The sequence below is a fragment of the Mesoplodon mirus genome, assembly GCF_964341445.2.
Source record: "Mesoplodon mirus genome assembly, chromosome: X".
Taxonomy (NCBI): Eukaryota; Metazoa; Chordata; class Mammalia; order Artiodactyla; family Ziphiidae; genus Mesoplodon; species Mesoplodon mirus.
This window is the reverse complement of record NC_138981.1, coordinates 139869528-139889641: the sequence shown is the minus strand read 5'-3', so window position 1 is coordinate 139889641 and position 20114 is coordinate 139869528. Positions and strand designations below refer to the sequence as shown.

General features: G+C 42.7%; 1 protein-coding gene across 1 annotated transcript; it reads right to left on the bottom strand.

Moving 5' to 3' along the window:
* Positions 1-843: 843 nt before the first annotated feature.
* On the bottom strand, positions 844-19584 carry FUNDC2 (FUN14 domain containing 2). Its single transcript, XM_082610275.1, has 5 exons — positions 19430-19584; positions 15078-15228; positions 9236-9311; positions 4472-4603; positions 844-1376 (listed from the first exon to the last, which is right to left on the bottom strand). The coding sequence occupies exons 1-5, from the start codon at positions 19446-19448 to the stop codon at positions 1299-1301; spliced, it is 456 nt and encodes a 151-aa protein (XP_082466401.1). The 5' UTR covers positions 19449-19584; the 3' UTR covers positions 844-1298.
* Positions 19585-20114: the final 530 nt, after the last annotated feature.

Genomic DNA, 20114 nt, shown 5'->3' with positions numbered 1-20114 from the left:
TGAGCTCATTATTCATATATTCAACAGATACTGAGTACTTATTGAGTGCTTGGCTCCATGGATACAATGGTGAAGACACAAGCCTTGCCTTCCTGCAGTGGGTATTCTAGATGGTACAGTAGAAGGCCATTACAGAGAAATGTGTTAAGTTTCTAAGCATGGATATATCTATAAACTTTTATTTTAAAGAAAACTTCTAAGAGTCGGGGTCATCCTGAGACAGCAGGTTACCTTTGGTGATAGAAATAATTCATTTTACATGTGCTGTTGCTATTGCTACTGTTCTCAATTCTTAATGCTTGGTATGGCACCATTTAAAAACTCTGGTTCAAATGTTATATATTTCATACTAACTGGATAAATAGTAGAATTGGCACAGAGGAGCTACAGCTACCCCTGATGTTTTGACAAGAGGTAAAGAATATTTCACATTTCAAAGCTTAAAACCTTTTCTATTAAATAAAAATCCAAGAGCTTCTTCCCTCTTCCACCTGAAGTCACTTATTTTACCATAAATAAATCCTTTGGAAACCAGCATGAGATGCATTATCCTGTATGATGGAAAACATCCCTAGATAATACCTGAATGCCTCTAAGTGATTCACTAAGTCTGACCATCCTAAATGTATCTATTGGTTGGTTTCCCTAAAGGCCTTCCCACCAAACACAATACCTTCAGCTCAGCATATGTATCTTCAGTACAGTTTCATTCCATATGCAGACTTTTCAACTGTAGTGTGCATGCTCCCATCCTGTCAGGATAATTAGAGCCAGTACAAGTAGTTCTTGTTCTGTAACCTAAAATCTACTACAAAAGAAAGTAGACACCAAGATACCAAAATCTTTCATGCTTAAAGGCAAATGTATTCAGTTCCTTTCCATGCAGAACATAGTAAGGTATCTTATATGCTTGTTATTTCTTTTCCAAATCAAGTTTGGGACAACCTTTGAGGATCCACTCATGCTCCACGGTGAGCCATCTTGTACCATGTTCTGGTAAGTGTCTTACATAGGGGAGAAAGGAATATTCTTGCTGACCTACAGATTAGTCAAGGGGGAGTGTGCTGGGAGAAGAGTTAATGTCCAATGTCTCTTCTGTTGCCGTCAAGGTCATGGTGGGGCCATTATCCACTTGTACCAACAGATGCCTACAGAAGCCATTCAGATACGCCATGGCAGGAAGGAAGGCACGGGAGAAGAGGGAGAAGAGGACGAAGAGGACAGCCTTCCTATCCTATGATGGAGTGAAGAGGCTGCTGGCTGGAAAAACCAGGAATAAGGAAGTGAAGTCATCCTCTTTAGGATGCCATACCAAGCAGAAAGCCTCCGAAAAATCCACCAGTCACTAGAACATTCTTCTTCACAAATGACACCACCTAGGAACAGAAGATAGCACGATGGATTACTTTGCTGAGGATATCACTGGGAAGCGGGACGCAGATCAGGTGAGATGACGTGTCTGGATAAGGCAGTGGCGGGGTGCTAGCGCACAGTGATCTCATTCAAGGGATGCTTTTCAGACGGGACTTTGCAGAGAAGGCACCACATTCAGTAAATTGGTCTCTCCTCCAAACCTGTCCACATGTTCCTCCCGCCCACGCATCTGTCCATCCATCCATACACCCTCCTCTGAAACCTTATTTTCTCACATTCCTACAGCTTCCCATGCATGTGCTCTATCGACCTCCATCCCAGAGGGAACTTTCTCCCAAGTGCTACCATAGAAAAGTATTCACGAGGGGAATACACCCTGTAGCCTGGCCTACTGGTTTCCTGAAATTAAGCACAGGGGTTCATCTCCCTAACCCCACCCCGACCTTTCCCACTCCACCACCCAGCCTCCTGGGACCCTCGAGCCCCCTCATTCCCACTGTGCCTGTGTCTTCACTCCTCCCCAACTTGGCTGGAACCATATTTCCCTATTTGACACATTGTCTCTTGCCATCTGCCCTCAGGGGGAATTTAAAAAATCATACAATTTCCTGACATAACTTCTTTCATTCATCATCTTTACTCATTCCTCAACTTGCTACACCTTGGCTCTCAACTCCACTACCCAACTGTAACTGTTCTCACAGAAATCACCAATGGCCTCCTTGCTGCTAAACACTAACCCGAACATTTTCATTTCCTGCTCCCCAGACTACGGGCTCTCAGGGGGAACCAGCCACTCTCCCTGGGGCCTGTGAGAGGGCCAGGCCACAAAGAGGCATACGACAAACATTTGTGGAATGAACCAATTCCAAACCTTCTGGTTAGTTTATATAAGTGCCCACTGTATGGCAACAGTTGGTTCTAATCAAACATTAACCTTATTCTTTTTATTATATACATTCCTGTATCATTAAAGAAGTTTTCAACAATCATGTATTTTGTAAATGTCTGAAAAATAAAAAAATTTTTGAAGTGAAAAAAGTGTAAGTTTCATAACCTTGAGCTTGAGGAGGGATGGAAGGGAGGGAGGAAGGAGGAGGGACTTATCTAAGTGCACAAATGCCACGTTCCACTCTGGGCAATGGACAGCTTTTTTTATAAAAAATTTATTTATTTGAGGGGTTTTTTGTTCTTCTTTTTGAACTTTTCCATTTTACTACACTTTATTGAGGTATAATTTACATAAAGTAAGATGTGCTCATTTTTTCACTGAAGTATAGTTGATTTACAATGTTGTGTTTATTTCTGCTGTGCAGCAAAGTGATTCCATTCTACATATATATGTGTTCATTTTCCTATTCTTTCCCATTGTGGTTTATCACAGGATAGTGACTATAGTTCCCTGTGCTCTACAGTAGGACGTTGTTGTGTATCCATCCTATATGTACTAGTTTGCATCTGCTGATCCCACACACCCAGTCCTTCCCTCCCTCCCCATCCCCCTCCCCCTTGGCAACCACAAGTCTGTTCTCTATGTCTGTGAGTCTGCTTCTGTTTCATAGATTCATTTGTGTCATATTTTAGATTCCACATATAAGTGATATCATATGGTGTTTCTCTTTCTCTGTCTGACTTATTTCACTCAGTATGATAATCTCTAGGTCCGCCCATGTTGCTGCAAATGGCAAAATTTCATACTTTTATATGGCTGAGTGGTATTCTGGCAATGGACACCTTTGGCTGAGCACTCGCCACCACACAGAATCGTCTCTTTCTTTTTTTCTTCTTTAAAGGGAATGTCATTTTTTTTAAAAAAAATTTATTTATTTGGCTGCGCCAGGTGTTAGTTGTGGCATGTGGGATTTTTTTTTTTTTTTAGTTGTGGATTGTGTGATCTTTAGTTGCGGCACGCAGGATCTTTAGTTGAGGCATGCGGGACCTAGTTCCCTGACCAGGGATTGAACCCAGGCCCTCTGCACTGGGAGCATGGAGTCTTAGCCACCAGACCATGGAAGTCCCTCTGCTAAGTCATCTACCACTCGTCTATCTGCTTTCCAACTTTCAAACATTTGCTAATATTTCTTGTCTCCTGGTATTCCCTTCCTGTCCTCTTGGTCCTTGTAGGTTTAACCAGGCACCTTCCTGACACCTTGATCCTGGTTTATTTCTCCCCGGTTAAGTGCACATGTATCTTTGGGACATCTGACATTTTTCCAAAGGTAATGAAGAAGTAACAAAATACATCCTTTTAAAAAAGAAGCCCTTATCCTGTCCCTCCAGTATAATCTCACCTGATTTTATGCCTTAGATCAGAGGTTAGCAAACTACAGCCCGTGGGCCAAATCCAGCCAGTCACCTACTTTTATTTTATTTTTTTATTTTTTTGCGATACGCGGCCCTCTCACTTTTGCGAGAGCACAGGCTCCAGACGCGCAGGCTCAGCGGCCATGGCTCACGGGCCCAGCCGCTCCGGGGCATGTGGGATCTTCCCAGACTGGGGCACGAACCCATGTACCCCGCTTCGGCAGGTGGACTCTGAACCACTGCGCCACCAGGGAAGCCCGTCACCTATTTTTAAATAAACTTTCATTGCAACGCAGCCACACCCACCTGCCTACCCATCGTCTATGGCTGTCTTCCCGCTACACAGTGGAGTTCAGTAGTGACAGAGATCACGATGCCTACAAAGCTGAAAACATGTACCATCTGGCCCTTCACAAAAAAACCTTGTCAACCCCTGAGCTACACATTCTGGACATTTCAGAGATGTGTGTGTATGGAGACAAAAATATGACTCAAAATGATCAGAGTGGCTGTAAAAGGTACATCCTCCTCCTCCTCACTTGCTGCTCCCATCCCAACAAGAACTTGTTCAAGGGATGCTCAAACCACATATGTGCCTGCAGCACTTTGCACTCTCACTCAGCAATAAAAGTCACCAAACCTACTGGTCCTTGGTCCTTGTAGGTTTAACCTTTTAAAATGCTGCTGAGGTGAGGATATTCCATATGAGGCTGACATATTGGCTACCCCATGTTTGTACACACAGAGTTGTCTGCACCCTTCACACACTGCACATGAACAAAACAAGCCTCACCTCCTCTGCTTTGCTTTTGACCTCCGTAGGTATCTGGTTGGTCTTGCGGATCTTCAGCTGTTCCTTGGCTTTCTTCATGTCCTTCTCTACCCGCTGCCAGTCCACTTTGATGTAGCCAGTATGGTTTGCAAGCTTTAGTTTAAAAAACGACAGCAAGAAAGGAGAAACACAGGATAAAGCACTGATATATGTTACCAAAAATCCTTCTGAGTTTCTATCTTTGGAGATATTTGCCATCCAGTTTTTTGTATTACAATGACATTCACTCCACATCTACTCAGCATCCACCCTATGTGCAAGGCCCTATGCCTGGCAACGGAAATCCACACTGGCCTTCAATGACTGCTGGCAATTCTTTTACTTTATTTATACTCTTACCCATCTCTATAAAATTTTAAGTTAGCTTAAAAAAATTAAATGGTAAATGAAAATCAGAACTGGAAGTCAAGATGTAAGGTAAAGAAACCTTAAAGGCGACATAAGCCTGAGTTTCTCAACAATGTGAACAGGGCAAGGGTGTCACGAAGTAATCACTGCTGCTCAGAAAGAAATCACAGAGATTTCTCACGAGCGATTTCTTGTAAGGGAGAAGCACATCCAAATATACCTATAGGACATGCCTACTTCCCTTGCTCAAGACAACAGGAGCACACACACACACACACACTCAGCGAGAAGCGTTTCATAAAGAATGTGCGAACAGGATAAAACTCATTCACACACGGGGAACACAAATTTCTGATATGATAAATCATATCTCCCTGGATAGCTCAAAATATCTAAAACGGAAATTCCTCTCCACTGTCTAGTCAGTTGCTCCCCCTCTAGTCTCTCTTTTAGTTAACAGCACCAACCAACTGATCAGTCACCGAAACCAGGCTGGAGAAAATATCTGCAATATATCTAATAAACAAAACACTAATACCTAGAAAAAGTGAAATTCTTCTAGAGATCAGTAAGGAAAAAAACCCATTTGAAAAACGGGTAAAGGCAACTCACAAAACAAAGTGGCCAACAAAAGGGAAAAGTTCAACTTCACAAGTAATCAAGGAAATTAACACTATAATTAATGAGTTACTATACTTTTTTATCAGATTGGAGATGATTAAAATACTGAAAATATACAGTGTTGGTAAGGATGTGGGAAATGGACACTCCTATCACACCCTTACTGAGAGTGTTTACCAGCAGCCTTTTAGGAGAGCGGTTTGGCATCATCGCCAACACTGAAGCTGCACATACCATTACGCTACACCCAGAGTGGCAGCTCTTGTCACAGCAGCTTTATTGGAAATAAACCAAATGTCCATCCGCACATGAGTGAATAAAGCAAATTGTGTCATGTTTACACAACAAGATGTTGCTCAGTACTTGTAGCAGCAACATAGCTGAATCTCAAAAATCGTACACTACATTCAAGCTCCGATTCTGTTACTCCACCCTGTCTCTCCCACAGGACGAAGTACATTGAACAGCTACTTGGGGACTCTGAAGAAAACAAGAGCATCTGACTGGAGAAGCCCGGAGCCGTGTATTTCCCATATTTGCTAAGGTATCACCTGGCCTAGACTTCAGGCAGGACTCAGAAACATTCTGACAAAATTCAACACACATTCCTGTAAAAGCTCTTGGAAAAACAGAAACAGGGAGAACTTCCTCAACTTGATAAAGAGCATCTACAAACATACAGCTAACGTCAATCATACTTACTGGTGAAAGACTGAATACTTTCATCCAATGTTAACAAAAAGGCAAGGATGTCTACTGTCTCTGTTCCTATTCAACACTGTGCTGGAAATGAAGTCATAGTGCAACAAGGAAGAACATAAGGTAAGAGGCATCCAGATCAGAAAGGAAGAAGTCAAAATGTCGCTATTTGTAGACGTGTTTGTCTACATAATTTCAAAAAATCCAACAAAAAACAAACAAAAACTCCTACACACAAAAAGCGAGTTTAGCAAGGCTGTACACTACAAGATTAACACACAAATTGTATTTCTATATGCTAGCAATTTGAATTGGAAATGGAAATGAAATTTATGATTTTACAACAGCTGCAAAATAATAAAGTACTAGGTACAAATCTAAACAAAAATCATATAGGATCTGTACACTGAAAACTACAAAATGTCTGTTGAAGAAATAACTCAAAGAGCAATTATTAAGCCAGAGTTATTGCAATCCCAATCCCAGCAAGATGTTTTATAGATATGTAAACAAGCTGGTTCTAAAATGTGTATGAAAAGACAAAGGAACTAGAACAGCCAAAACGATTTCGAAAAAGAACAGAGTTGGAGGAATCACACTACCTGATTTTACAGCAATCAAGACAGTGTGGTATTGGAGAAGACACACAGATTAATAGGACAGAATAAAAAGTACAGAAACAGACAACCCAATTTAAAAGCGGGCAAAAGACCTGAATAGATACTTCACCAAAAAGGAGATCTGGACAGTAAATAAACACATGAAAAGATGTTCTACATCAGTAGTTGTATCACTCTGAGTCCAACTGGGAGACAGCTTTAGGGCTCAGGGTGAGTGCCTGGGGAAAAGCACAAGAGCAACTAAAGCTCTTATAAGGTATCCAGGAATAAAACTGAACCACAAATGGATAAGATCTATATGGAAAAAATAATAAAAGTCTAGGCAAAGACATTAAAGAAGACCTAAATAAATGGAGAGAAAGCCTGTGTTCACAGCTAGATGATACAATATCATAAAAGATATTAATTCTCCCCCAATTTATCTATATGGTTCCCATGCAATTCCAGTCAAACATTTTTCTTCTTACCCTTTTTTTCCCCTTTTTGGGTGTACCGTGCGGCACACGGGATCTTAGTTCCCCGACCAGGGATTGAACCCGCGCCCCCTGCAATAGCAGCGCGGACAGAGAATTAACTACTGGAGTGCCAGGGAAGTCCCCCAATCAAAATTTAAACAGAATCTTTGAAAGGAATTGACAAGCCTGTTCTAAAATTTAGATGGAGAAGCAAAAGTCCAAAAGCAGCCGCAACGATCCTGAAGAATATGTGGAGGAACTACCAAGGCTCAGCAGATACAGGAAGTAGAGCCACACATACATGAACTGTGATACACGATAAAGGCAATGGTACAGATATTGAAAAAAGGAAGACTTATTCACTAAATGCTGCTGAGACAATAATCCAGAAGAAAGAAAGGAAACTGGATCCTCATGTCAAACCACGCCCTTGATCTCCCAACATCGTGACTACCCTGGTGACAGGGCACATGCGTGCACAGCACAGACCCCCATGTCTCACCTGCACTGCACTCCTTGCACATCTGACCCAAGCAATACCAGAATCCCAGGGCGAGGGGTCCTTCCTGGAGATTATTCTAATGCCCATTACTTCTGTCAGTCAGAACCCCCAAAAGAAACAGAGGGTGCACTCAGATTAAGGCATTTCAAAGCAATATGAAGATACTCAGGGAAACCACAGGGATAGAACAGGATTGTGGGTCTAGTGCGAGAGCTGTCACTGCACTTGCATCCGAAGGGGTGCGAGGAAGGAAAGATGACTGCAACCCAGAAGGCAACAGGAGGGGTGAGGAGGGGCGAGGAGGGGCCTGGAGGGGCCTGTCTGCTAACAGCCCCAGGGAGGGAGCCAAGAAGCTACACAGGGAACGGGTCCGGGGGAAGCTGCTGGTGCCTTGCTAGTCACAAGCAGGATGCTGCCAGAGTGATGCTATGGAGTTCCCAGGCTCGGGCAGAAAAGGGCGGGAAGCTTTCACCATGTTTCTGAAACAAGGGTGCGTGGACAACCGAGGCCGCAGCAGGAGCTGAGACCCGAGCGAGGGAGGGGAGGGAGGGGCCTGGGCCCACCCCAGCTCCCTGCTCACCCAGCCCCAGTCACCTCTGGCTACAACCCCTTGAGGCTGCCAGCCCAAGCGCCCACCCTCCCCTCCCCGAATTGCTGACGCACAGAAACTGAGATAATAAAAAGATGGTCATTTCAAGCATTGGGTTTTGAGGGCATCTGTGATGCAGTGATGCTGTACCACACCCGCCCCGGCCCACCAGTCATGAGCGGGCCTCTTCTGGCCTCTTCCACACACTTCATTTTCACCTGACGCACCTGGAAAACTCACTCAAATTGTGATTCTAACGTGGGATGACCTCGCTAAGATGAGAGCTGCTTCGAGAGGAGACAAAGAGCTGTGGATCCGGACACTCCAGCTTGACTGCACCTCAGAATCACCTGCAACTTTAAAAATACTCCGATATACAAGCAGGCCTACTGCCCGTGAAATCAGACGGAGGCGGGGGGCAGGCCCCAAGCATCAGTGTTTTATAAAATTCCCAGGTGATTCCAATGTGGAGTCAAATTTGCAAACCAACTGTACACAGCAGCCTCAGGGGACCAGCAGCCAGTGGTTCAAAAACAAACTCCACGCCAAGGGCCAGCAGAGGCCATCTGACCAGTGTCATTTAGCCCTCATGTCTCTCATCGACTTAGTGTCTAAGAATAAATCATATCACAGGGCACTTGCATCACACCTGGGATTTCTGAAATCACACTTGCTTCATATTTCAAGTGGTCTTGAAAACCCTGGAAGGGAGCTATGATAAGGAATATGCATGTGTCCCCATGTTATAAATGACAAAATGTAATCCACTTAGTAATTGAAGAAGTCTGACTCAAAAGGTTACTAGCATTTCAAATGGTACGTGAAACCGTCTAAAGTAAAAGAGCCTGGACTATGTGTGAGGACGGCCAGGGAAAGACTCCACATACAGACCTGAAGCAGGAAAAATCCACCTCCCAGAGCTGTGGCAGCCAACCTTCCAACCTTCTGGAATACGAAACCAGTGCACCTACAAAAATCAAGTTAACAAGCTGTCAGACAAACACAAGCATGGACTTCTAACAACATTCAGAGCCTACTTACCTTGGGACGATCCAGCTCCTTCCTACTCCAGGCATAAAGCCCGTCCCCTGCAGAACGAGGAAACGGCAGAGGCTCCGACCTCAGAAGGACCCTGACTCAGATCTTGGCTCTACTACTCACTTCATTTTGTGGTCTTGAGCAAAACCCTTAAACTCCCAAGCCGTGTTTTTAAAAGATGACTCTGGCTACACTGTGGAGAATGGATCAACAAAGGAAAGGATAAAGCAGAGACTCCAGTCAGCAATATGGAAGAGAAATGGCGGGAGGGAGGGAGCAGCCCTGAGAACTCTTGGTGAAGCGAGTAAACACATGACTGTGTATGAGGCCAGAGTGGCCACACGGGATAACAGACAGGCTCTCATGCCATCTTCTCTGGTCGGCACGTGGCTCTTGACAGAAAACTCTGTGCTGAAGACGGCTTATAAAGCCCTACACTTACATCTAGTGTCCCTTTACCTCTCTGCCCTCATTTTCTACCACCTACTGCTTGGTACACTTCGGTAGGAGAAAAAATATATCAATATCAATAAAACATTGCATGGAGGACCTCACAAGGATTTTAAATGTTTTTAAACAAAAGCTAGGTATATCTCAGAAGGGACTCCTAAACTGGAGGAATGATAGGACTAGTAAATAAACCATTAGGAGTCATCTTAATTCTTAAATGTGATTATAAGCTGAAGTAAACTGCCTGTACCCTGTATCCACTGGCCCTAAGTCCCTGACGTGAAGGCATTAACTGACATTTTGCAGCTAAGATTCATTCATGATAAAGGCAACCAACTGGATTGTTAACTAGCTCTTATTTCTCCGACCTTTTTTTCAAAAACCTAACATGGATAAAGGTGCTTTTCCCCTCCAAAGAAACGTGGGAGAAAAAAATGAAGTATATATAAACTCCAGCAATTTTCTTCTCAGTCTCTTTTATCTTTAAAATTAGTTCTATAGAGTAAGGTACACAACACATGTGGAATTTTTTTAAAGCCATGTGTAAATGTGTCCCAGAACAAGAATCAAGACTCAATTACATAAGAATAAAAAAGATATCTAGCACCCAATAAGGTAAATTTCACAATACTGCCATCCCATTAAAAACTACCAGGCAGGCAAAGCAGGAAAACAGACCCATAATGATAAAAAACGAAATCAACTGAAAGCAACCTAGAAATGGCACAAATGACAGAATGCTGACAAAAACATCAAAAGTTATTATGATTGTATTCCATGTTCAAGAAGCTAGAGGAAAGATTCCACATAATAAGTAGGGACAAGGAACATATTTTAAAAGGATACAAATCAAACTTCTACAGATGAAAACTATATGTCTGAGATGAACACTGTACTTGATGGAACTAACAGCAGTTTAGATACTGCAGAAGTAAAGATTAGTAAACATGACATAGCAATAAAAACTACCAAAATGAAACAGAAAAATACATGAACATGGTTGTAATATTGAACTATAGTTATACACTGGGGAAAACTGGAGGATGGGCTCTCTGGATTTTTTTTTTGCATTTTTAAAATTTTATTTATTTATTTTTATTTATTTTTGGCTGCGTTAGGTCTTCGTCACTGCATGCGGGCTTTCTCTAGTGGCGGTAAGCAGGGGCTACTCTTCGTTGCGGTGCAGGCTTCTCATTGCAGTGGCTTCTCTTGTTGCAGAGCATGGGCTCTAGGCACGCAGGCTTCAGCAGTTGTGGCATGTGGGCTCTAGAGCGCAGGCTCGGTAGTTGTGGTGCACAGGCTCTCTGGATTATTTTTAACAAGACCTGTGAATCTACAGTTATCTCAAAATAAAAAGTTAAAAAAAATAAACAGTGTCAGTGAACTACAGGAAAATTTCAAGCAGTGTAATAATATGTCTAACTAGAACTGTTGAAGGGTAGAAAATATTTGAATAAATAATGAGAAAATATTCTAAATTTGATGAAAACTGTAAATTGATAGATCTAAACAGCTTAATAAACTCAAAACACAAAACAAATGATAAATATCTTAAAAGCAGCCTGAAAGGCAGGGGGAGGGACATATTAGGTACAGAGGAATACAATTCAGAGGTAGCACATTTCTCATAGAAAATCATGCAAGACAAAAGATAATGGAACATTTTTAAAGTACTGGGGGAAGAAACAACCCTGTCCATCTAGAATTCTATACCCAGTAAAAATACCTTTCAAAAAACAAAGATGAAATGAAGACCTTTCTCAGATATACAAAAGCTGAAAAATAAATCATCACCAGCAGCCCAAAAGTACAAAGAATGTTAAAAGTGGAAGAAAATGATACCAGATGGAAATCTGGATACACACAAAAGCATGATGAGCACAAGAAATAAACTATACAGGTAAATATGAAAGGTTTCATTTTCATTATTTAAAAATATAAGAATTAAATATTTAATGAAAAAATGTAAAAGTTAAGTGTATGACAATGAAAACCAAGGGTAAAGGGGTAAAATGGAAGTATACTGTTTTATTTTTTTTTTAAGATTTTTTTGATGTGGACCATTCTTGAAGTCATTATTGAATATGTTACAATACTGCTTCTGTTTTATGTTTCTGGTTTTTTGACTGTGAGGCATGTGGGATCCTAGCTCCCTGACCAGGGATTGTACCTACACCCCCTGCATTGGAAGATGGAGTCTTAACCACTGGACCACCAGGGAAGTCCTGGAAGTATACTGTTGTAAGAGCATTGCACTCTACATGAAGTGATATATCTCTTGATGATAGACTGTGGTAAGTAGAAGATACATCCTATAAACCCTAAAACCCTAAAATTACACAATTAAGAGACATAGGTAATAAACCAAGAAGGGGCATAAACAGAATTATGAAAAATATGTGATTCAAGCAACAAAAGAACAAAAAAGAACGAATAAACTGGACTTCATCAAAATTAAAAACTTTTATCCATCGAAGGACATTATCAAGAAAGTGGAAAGACAACTTAAAGAACAGAAGAAAATATCTGCAATCATGTCTGGTAAGAATCTAATATCAAAAACATATAAAAAATTCTTACAACTCAAGAACAGAAAGACAAACAACTCAATTTCTCCAAAGCAGATGTACAGATGGCCAACAAACACATGAAAAGACGCTCAACATCGTTAGTCACCACTTCACACCCATGTCATGCCCACTAAGGTGGCTATAATAAAATGTTTTTTTTAATGAAAATAATAAGTGTTGGCGAGATGTAGCCATAACAAGGAAAGAAGTCCTGACACACACTGCAACGTGAATGAACATCAAAAACACGATGCTCAGGGGGCTTCCCTGGCAGTACAGTGGTTAAGACACCCTGCTTCCACTGCAGGGCGCACAGGTTCAATCCCAGGTCGGGGAACTAAGTTCCCGCATGCCACTCAGTGCGGTACCAAAAAACCAAACCAAAACAAAACATGATACTCAGTGAAAGAAGCCAGATATACAAGGTCACATATTGTATGATTCTATTTATATAAAATATCCAGAATAGGTAAATCCATAGAAACAGAAAGCAAATAGATGGTTGCCAGGGGCTGGGGAGAGGGGAGAATGGGGAGTAACTGCTCAGCGGGGATGGGGTTTTATTTTGGGGTGATGAAAATGTTTTGAACCTAGAGAGAGGCAGTGGTTATACAAAGGTGTGAATGTACTAAATGCCACTGAATTGTACACTTTAAGATGGTTGGTTTCATGTTATGTAAATTTCACCTTAATTTAAAATATATATATATATATACACATACACAGTATACCTATTTTTATTACACACACGTATATTTGATCCAAAAGAAAATAAAGAACAGAACACCAAGATGGTAAATTTAAACCCAATGATAACAAAAATAAACTTAAAGGTAAATAGTCTAAGCACACTAATTAAAATGAAAAGATTGTAAAATTGGATTAAAAAAAGGAAGACCCACCTATATGCTGCCTATAAGAAACCCATTTTAAAGACCTGTTTTTAAAAAAATATTTATGTATGTACGTATGTATTTATCTTGGCTGCGCCTTAGGTCTTAGTTGCAGCACTGGGAATCTTTGTTGCAGCATGTTTAGTTGCAGCATGTGGGATCTTTAGTTGCAGTATGCAGACTTCTTAGTTGCAGCATGTGGGCTCTTAGTTGCGGCATGCGGTGCGAACTTGTTAGCTGTGACATGCATGCAGCATCTAGCTCCCCGATCAGGGATCGAACCCGGGGCCCCTGCATTGGGAACGCAGAGTCTTACCCACTGGACCACCAGGGAAGTCCCAAGAAACCCATTTTAAACATACAGACTCCACTTTCCTGAACTTTGCCCCACGTGCCTCTTCCTCTGGCTGATTTTGTTTTGAATATTTATTCATTTATTTATTTATTTATTTATTTATGGTTGTGTTGGGTCTTAGTTGCGGCCCTTGGGATCTTTCATTGCAGCATGCGGGATCTTTCATTGCAGCACGCGGGCTTCTCTCTAGTAGTTGCGAGGCACAGGCTTAGTTGCTCCGCGGCATGTGGGATCTTCCCAGACCAGGGCTCAAACCCGTGTCCCCTGCATTGGAAGGCAGATTCTCAACCACTGCACCACCAGGGAAGCCCTATTAACTTTTAATGAAGTATAATCTGCAAAAATACTGAATCACTACACTGCAACCTGAAACTAATATAACACTGTAAATCAATTATACTTCAAAAAAAAAAGACATTATGCCAAGTGTTAGTGAGGAGGTAGAGAAACTGGAACCCCCATACACTGCTAGGGGAGATGTAAGATGTAAGACGATACTTTAGAAAACTGCTTGGCAGATCCTTAAAAAGTTAAGACATTCACCTACTATGACTCAGCCTAACTCTTTCTGGATATTTACCCAAAAGAAATGAAAGCATATGTTCATACAAAGACTTGTACACAAATGTTAACAGCATTTTAAGCCCAAAAGTGCAAACAGGGCTTCCCTGGTGGCGCAGTGGTTGAGAGTCCGCCTGCCGATGGGGGGGACACGGGTTCGTGCCCCGATCCGGGAAGATCCCACATGCCGCGGAGCGGCTGGGCCCGTGAGCCATGGCCGCTGAGCCTGTGTGTCCGGAGCCTGTGCTCTGCAATGGGAGAGGCCACAACAGTGAGAGGCCCGCATACCGCAAAAAAAAAAAAAAAGTGCAAACAAACCAATATTCATCAAAGGGGAATGGATAAACAAACTAGTTTATCCATACAGTGGACTACTACTCAGCAATAAAAAGGAATGAAGCAGAGATACACACAACAGCACAGATGAAGCTCAAAATTAGTATGCTCAGTGAAAGAAGCCAGACAAAAAAGAATACTTACTGTATAATTCCATTTATATATAATTCTAGAAGATGCAAAGCGATCTATAGTGATAGAAAGCACTTACTATGTGGCCCTGGTCAAGTAAACCTTTCTAAGCCTTAGTTTCTATTAAATGAGGATAGATAATAACAATAACAATTTCAGAGTTGTGAGAAGGAAATGAGATACCTATATAAATATCTAAAATAGTACCTGACGTGTAGCAAATACTCACTATGTGTAACCATTAAATAGCACTTTAACATTATGTTGAGATGTATACTATTCATTAAGTGATCAATTTCACAAGTCAATGTATTTTCCTTGGTTAAAAGAGATGGTTCCTATAACCCCAACACTGAGTCATGCAAAAAAAGATATTGGACATCTTTTATATCACTTACCATCCAGTAACACCTCCAATTAACAGCTGGGTTGCCACACTATACTTTTCAGCTGAAGGCCCAGATTCCTGCCCAAACAGCTTGCGCCACCATGGCTGCTTTTTAGCAAGTTCTGCAAGGTCCAGTGACTCAAAATTTCCCTCAAAGTTTCCTACAAGAATTAAGATACTGAATAAGAAAAGTTACTTTTACAATAAATCACTAACATTCCTAACCTAGATTAAGAGATTTTTAAGGAAACAGAGACAGCTGTAATAAGGACATCTAAATATTAATCTATTTTAAAGAGTAAACTGACTCTGAAATTCTGATCAGCAACTTTTGAAAATCAGACTAAAATCAACAAATATCTCAGAGGAAAAAAACCTAGACAATTTAGAATCAGTACTCTAGTTTTTCCCCTGAAATTTAAAAACAACCAAAAGGACCTAGGAAAAACTGGTAATACTTAATAATGCATCCTAAATGAAATGGGTTTTCTTCATTTGCCTCTCCTTTTCAGAAGCAACTCAATACTATTCAATAGCCCACAAATTCTCAGTACTATGTGTATCTCCAGTGATAATAAAGATAGGAGGTAACCCTGAGAAAACCATAATTCAAAAAGAGACATGTACCACAATGTTCACTGCAGCTCTATTTACAATAGCCAGGGCATGGAAGCAACCTAAGTGTCCATCGACAGATGAAGGGATAAAGAAGATGTGACACATATATACAATGGAATATTACTCAGCCATAAAAAGAAACGAAACTGAGTTATTTGTAGTGAGGTAGATGGACCTAGAGTCTGTCATACAGAGTGAAGTAAGTCAGAAAGAGAAAAACAAATACCGTATGCTAACACATATATATGGAATCTAAAAAAATAAAATGGTTCTGATGAACCTAGGGGCAGGACAGGAATAAAGACGCAGACGTAGAGAATGGACTTGAGGACACGGGGAAGGGTAAGCTGGGATGAAATGAGAGAGTGGCATGGACATATATACACTACCAAATATAAAATAGATAGCTAGTGGGAAGCAGCCGCATAGCACAGGGAGATCAGCTCGGTGCTTTGTGACTACCTAGCGGGGTGGGATAGGGAGGGTGGGAGGGAGACGCAAGAGGGAGGGGATATGGGGATATAGTATATGTATAGCTGATTCACTTTGTTGTACAGCAGAAACTAACACATTGCAAAGCAATTATACTCCAATAAAGACATTAAAAAAAGAGGTAACGTTTAATTGAGCTGTTACTATTTACCAGGCAATGTGCTAAGGAATAAACATGTATATATAATTAAATCCACAGAACAAAGTAGGTACAGAACAAGGTACTATTTATTAACTCCATTTTGTAATTAAGAAGTAGAGGCTCAGAGGGTGATTTATTTGCCCAAAAAGGGAAAGAGTTAACAAAATGTCTAATCCCTCTCTCTGTGGGAAAATAAATTTAGTGAAAGAGGCAAAAGAACTCTACACTGTAAATGAGGAAACACTGCAGAGTTGCAATCTCAGTCAAAAAGTAAGTTTTTATCTAGAAATTGCGAAGCTGGCTCTAAGATTTATATGGAAGTACAAAGAACCTAGAGTAGTATTCCAGTTCCTATGGCTGTACAACAAATTACCCCAATACTTCATTCACAGAGCAAAACAGTCACTTTCTATGCTCCCAGACTCTATGGATCAGGAATTCAGACAGGATACAGCTCATCTCTGCTCCATGTGTCTGTGGCTTCAGCTGGAAGAATTACAGGCAGGCGTCTGGAAGCATCTACTACATTCACACATACAGGCTGCCTTGCTCTGGGTTAGTTTGGGCTTCCTTACAGCGTGGTGGCTAGGGTCAAGGGTGCCTGTCCCAAGAAAGGGAGTAAGAGAGTGAGGAAACTCAAGGGCTCAGCAGGAGCTATATTACCATTTAAGACCTAGCCTCCAAAGCCATGCAGTGTTACTTCCACTGTATTCTGCTGCAGCCGTCACAAACTTCCACTCAGATTTGAAAGGGAATATAGACCCCAGTACTCAGCAGGAGAAGTGTCAAAGTCACACAGAAAAAAACAGCATGTGGAAAGGGGAGATATTGCTGCAATCACTTAGGAAAATACAATGTGCCACCAGTGGCCAAAACAATTGTGGGGAAAAAAACAACAAAGTTCAAAGAATTTCAAGACTTCTTATAAAGCTACAGTAACACACAGGTAACTAATTTCAAGACTTATAAAAGTACCCTATTTGACACAGTGTAGAACTGACCTAAGCATATAAAAATATATCAGTGGAAGAGAATATAGTGTCTAGAAGTAGATCTACACATACAGTCATTTGATTTTCACATGGCACCAAAGTTATTCAATAGGGAAAGAAAGTCCTTTCAACAAATTGTGTTAGAACTATTAGGTATGTGTACTAAACAAACAAAAAGACCCTCAATCCCTACTTTACACAATACACAAAATATAATTGAAGAATTAATTCAAGATGGACCATAGATACCAATTTAGCAAAACCAAAATATGGATGTTTAAGGAACTGGGCCTTCTATGGCCTCACAAGTAGTTAAATGAAAATTTTTGTTCTAACGTAACCACAAAACATTACTGCTGTGTTGAAGAAGAAATTCTCTCCCTGGGTTAAAGAACATCACTGAAAACAAGAATGAGTTTCGAGTTTTGTTTTAATGTCATTTTAACAAACTCCTTAGCTCAATAGACAGCTCCAGCCAAAAGGGATCAAATCAGAGACACTGAGTTCACCCAAAGTCACTCAGTCATTCAACACACACTGCTAAGCACTATACCGACCAGCCAGCAGCCTTGCTTGTGAGCCCAGGAAAGCAATGATTGCAGTATTATGTGATCATCAATATGATAAAGATTGAAATTCCTAATGTCAGCCTCAAAGTTACTCCCAACAATTTCCTAGGTGCAAATATCTGAGCAACCTACACATTTTAACTAAATAAGGGCAGTCTGCTCTGCAGGAAAATAATTCCATTGTGCATTCCAACACCTTTGAGCCACCTCAATTCAGGTGTGCTGGTAAACGGTTTGGGTTTTTTTAGATTTTTTTTTTTTTTTTTTTTTTTTTTTTTTTTGTGGTACGCAGGCCTCTCACTGTTGTGGCCTCTCCCATTGCGGAGCACAGGCTCTGGACGCGCAGGCTCAGCGGCCATGGCTCACGGGCCCAGCCGCTCTGCGGCATGTGGGATCCTCCCGGACCGGGGCACGAACCCGTGTCCCCTGCATCGGCAGGCGGACTCTCAACCACTGCGCCACCACGGAAGCCCTAGGTTTTTTTTTAACCTGGAACATTTTCAAAGTTTTTATTGAATTTGTTACAATATTGCTTCTGTTTTATGCTTTGGCTTTTTGGCCGGGAGGCACGTGGGACCTTAGTTCCCCAATCAGGGATGGAACCTGCACCCCCTGCACTGGAAGGTGAAGGCGTAACCACTGGACTGCCAGTGAAGTCCCCAGGTAAACTTTTCACAAGCGCGCTGGGGTGGGGGGAGGGCTGACTAGTAGTGTATACCAACATCCAGGGTGTGACGTCACTGAAGTGTGACAGCGCTGAATGCGGAGCTGGCAAGAGACGCGGCTTATCACGCTACGTTATTTCCACCACACAGACACAACAGATGTCCATAACCTCCAGAGTACAGATAATAACTAAACATGGCAAACAATAAGGAAGTAATGAAGTTTGAGCATTTTCACTGTTTTTAACATAATTTATGTAATCGTAAATTTATATAATTGAGCTTTCGATAATGGTTCTGTGAGCCAGTACTGAACTGAACATAGCCTGAAGCATTCAAAGAAGTAGGATAAGAAGCACAACTGAAAGACGTGGTCCACTGTGTATTTTATTACAGGCTTTTTTTTTCACGGACTCTTCCCTTCACTACGCGGACTAAATAGGCGATTTCCAAGAACCATACCACGTGTACTCTTTCAAAACCATCAATAGCGCAAGTAGAGGCGGCACGCGGAAAGACGCTGGCCGGGTGTTTGAAAAGACAGTCCAAAGGGACAAAGAAGCTGCCTTAGTCTCACGGTGCCAGAGTGCTTCCGGGAACAGGGACAAAATGTCTCCAGGCCGAGGCTGTCGGGGGCGGGGCCGGAAGGCGGAGGAGCCCGGCCGGAGACAACACCGAGGGCAAGTTCGGCTCCAGCCCGGCCACTGACCTTGGCCGGACCTCGGGAGCGGCCGGGCCACAGATGAGCCCCGGGCGCCCGCCCCGCCCCTGCGGCGCTCGAGCCCCCCAGGGGCGCTGCTGGGCCTGGGAGGCGCGGAGCCCATCCCTTCCGGAGCCCGGGAAGTCAGCTCCTCGCGGCGCCACCGGCGCGCGCCCGTCCTTACCTTGACTGGCTGCGGCCATTTCGGCAAGCTTGTCTCGCGATGACACCCGTAGGGCTCGGCTCGGTAAGACGCGGAGTGGCGCTCCGCCGTCGGCGTTAGGTGGCTTCCGGCACGTGGGGTAGATGTTTCCATTCCCACGGCGGCGGCGGAAGAGGCGGGGCGGGGCGGGGCGCGGGGCAGCTAGTCCCCTTCCCCGCGCGCAGTCGTTTCACAAGGCGCCAAGGGCGGTGTCAAAGACCCCGCGGCCCCGGCCCCCAGGCGCGTCGGGCCGCGCGTGCGCGGAAGGGTTCTTGCGGAGGAGTTACTCCGCTGCACGTAGTCGAGCTCGCAGCTCGCGTGGAAGGGGGTTCCCCGTGCGCGACCGCAGTGCGGCCTTTCGCCAGTGAAGACTGCTTCACTCCTTACTTTACTAAAAATAAAGCGGGCTTGTAGTGGTTGTTCATGTCAACCTTGAGCACGTATTTATCAGTGCCCGCTCTGTGCCCGACGCTGTGCTACTGGAAGAAGACAGACATTTAAGAAACATTGCAGTCACAGTGACCGAGACGGGCCCAGAAAGGAAAGCGCTCGCTGCCCGCAGCACCCGCCGAGCCCTTTAACCACGTATCATGGTGCACCTCCCCGCCCCAGCCCCAAGCGACAGCTTTCGCTGTTACTCCGTCTCAGTTCACGGCAACGCCACCTT

Excerpts from the sequence above, each read along its gene's own strand:
- FUNDC2 (XM_082610275.1), bottom strand. Across the intron at positions 9,312-15,077 it reads ATTGGAGGTGTTACTGGATG|GTGCACTGGTTTCGTATTCC; the intron begins GTAAGTGATATA and ends TGATTTTTGTAG. Across the intron at positions 4,604-9,235 it reads GTGGATTTTTCCTGCTTCAG|CTTGCAAACCATACTGGCTA; the intron begins GTCTGTATGTGG and ends TTTAAACTAAAG.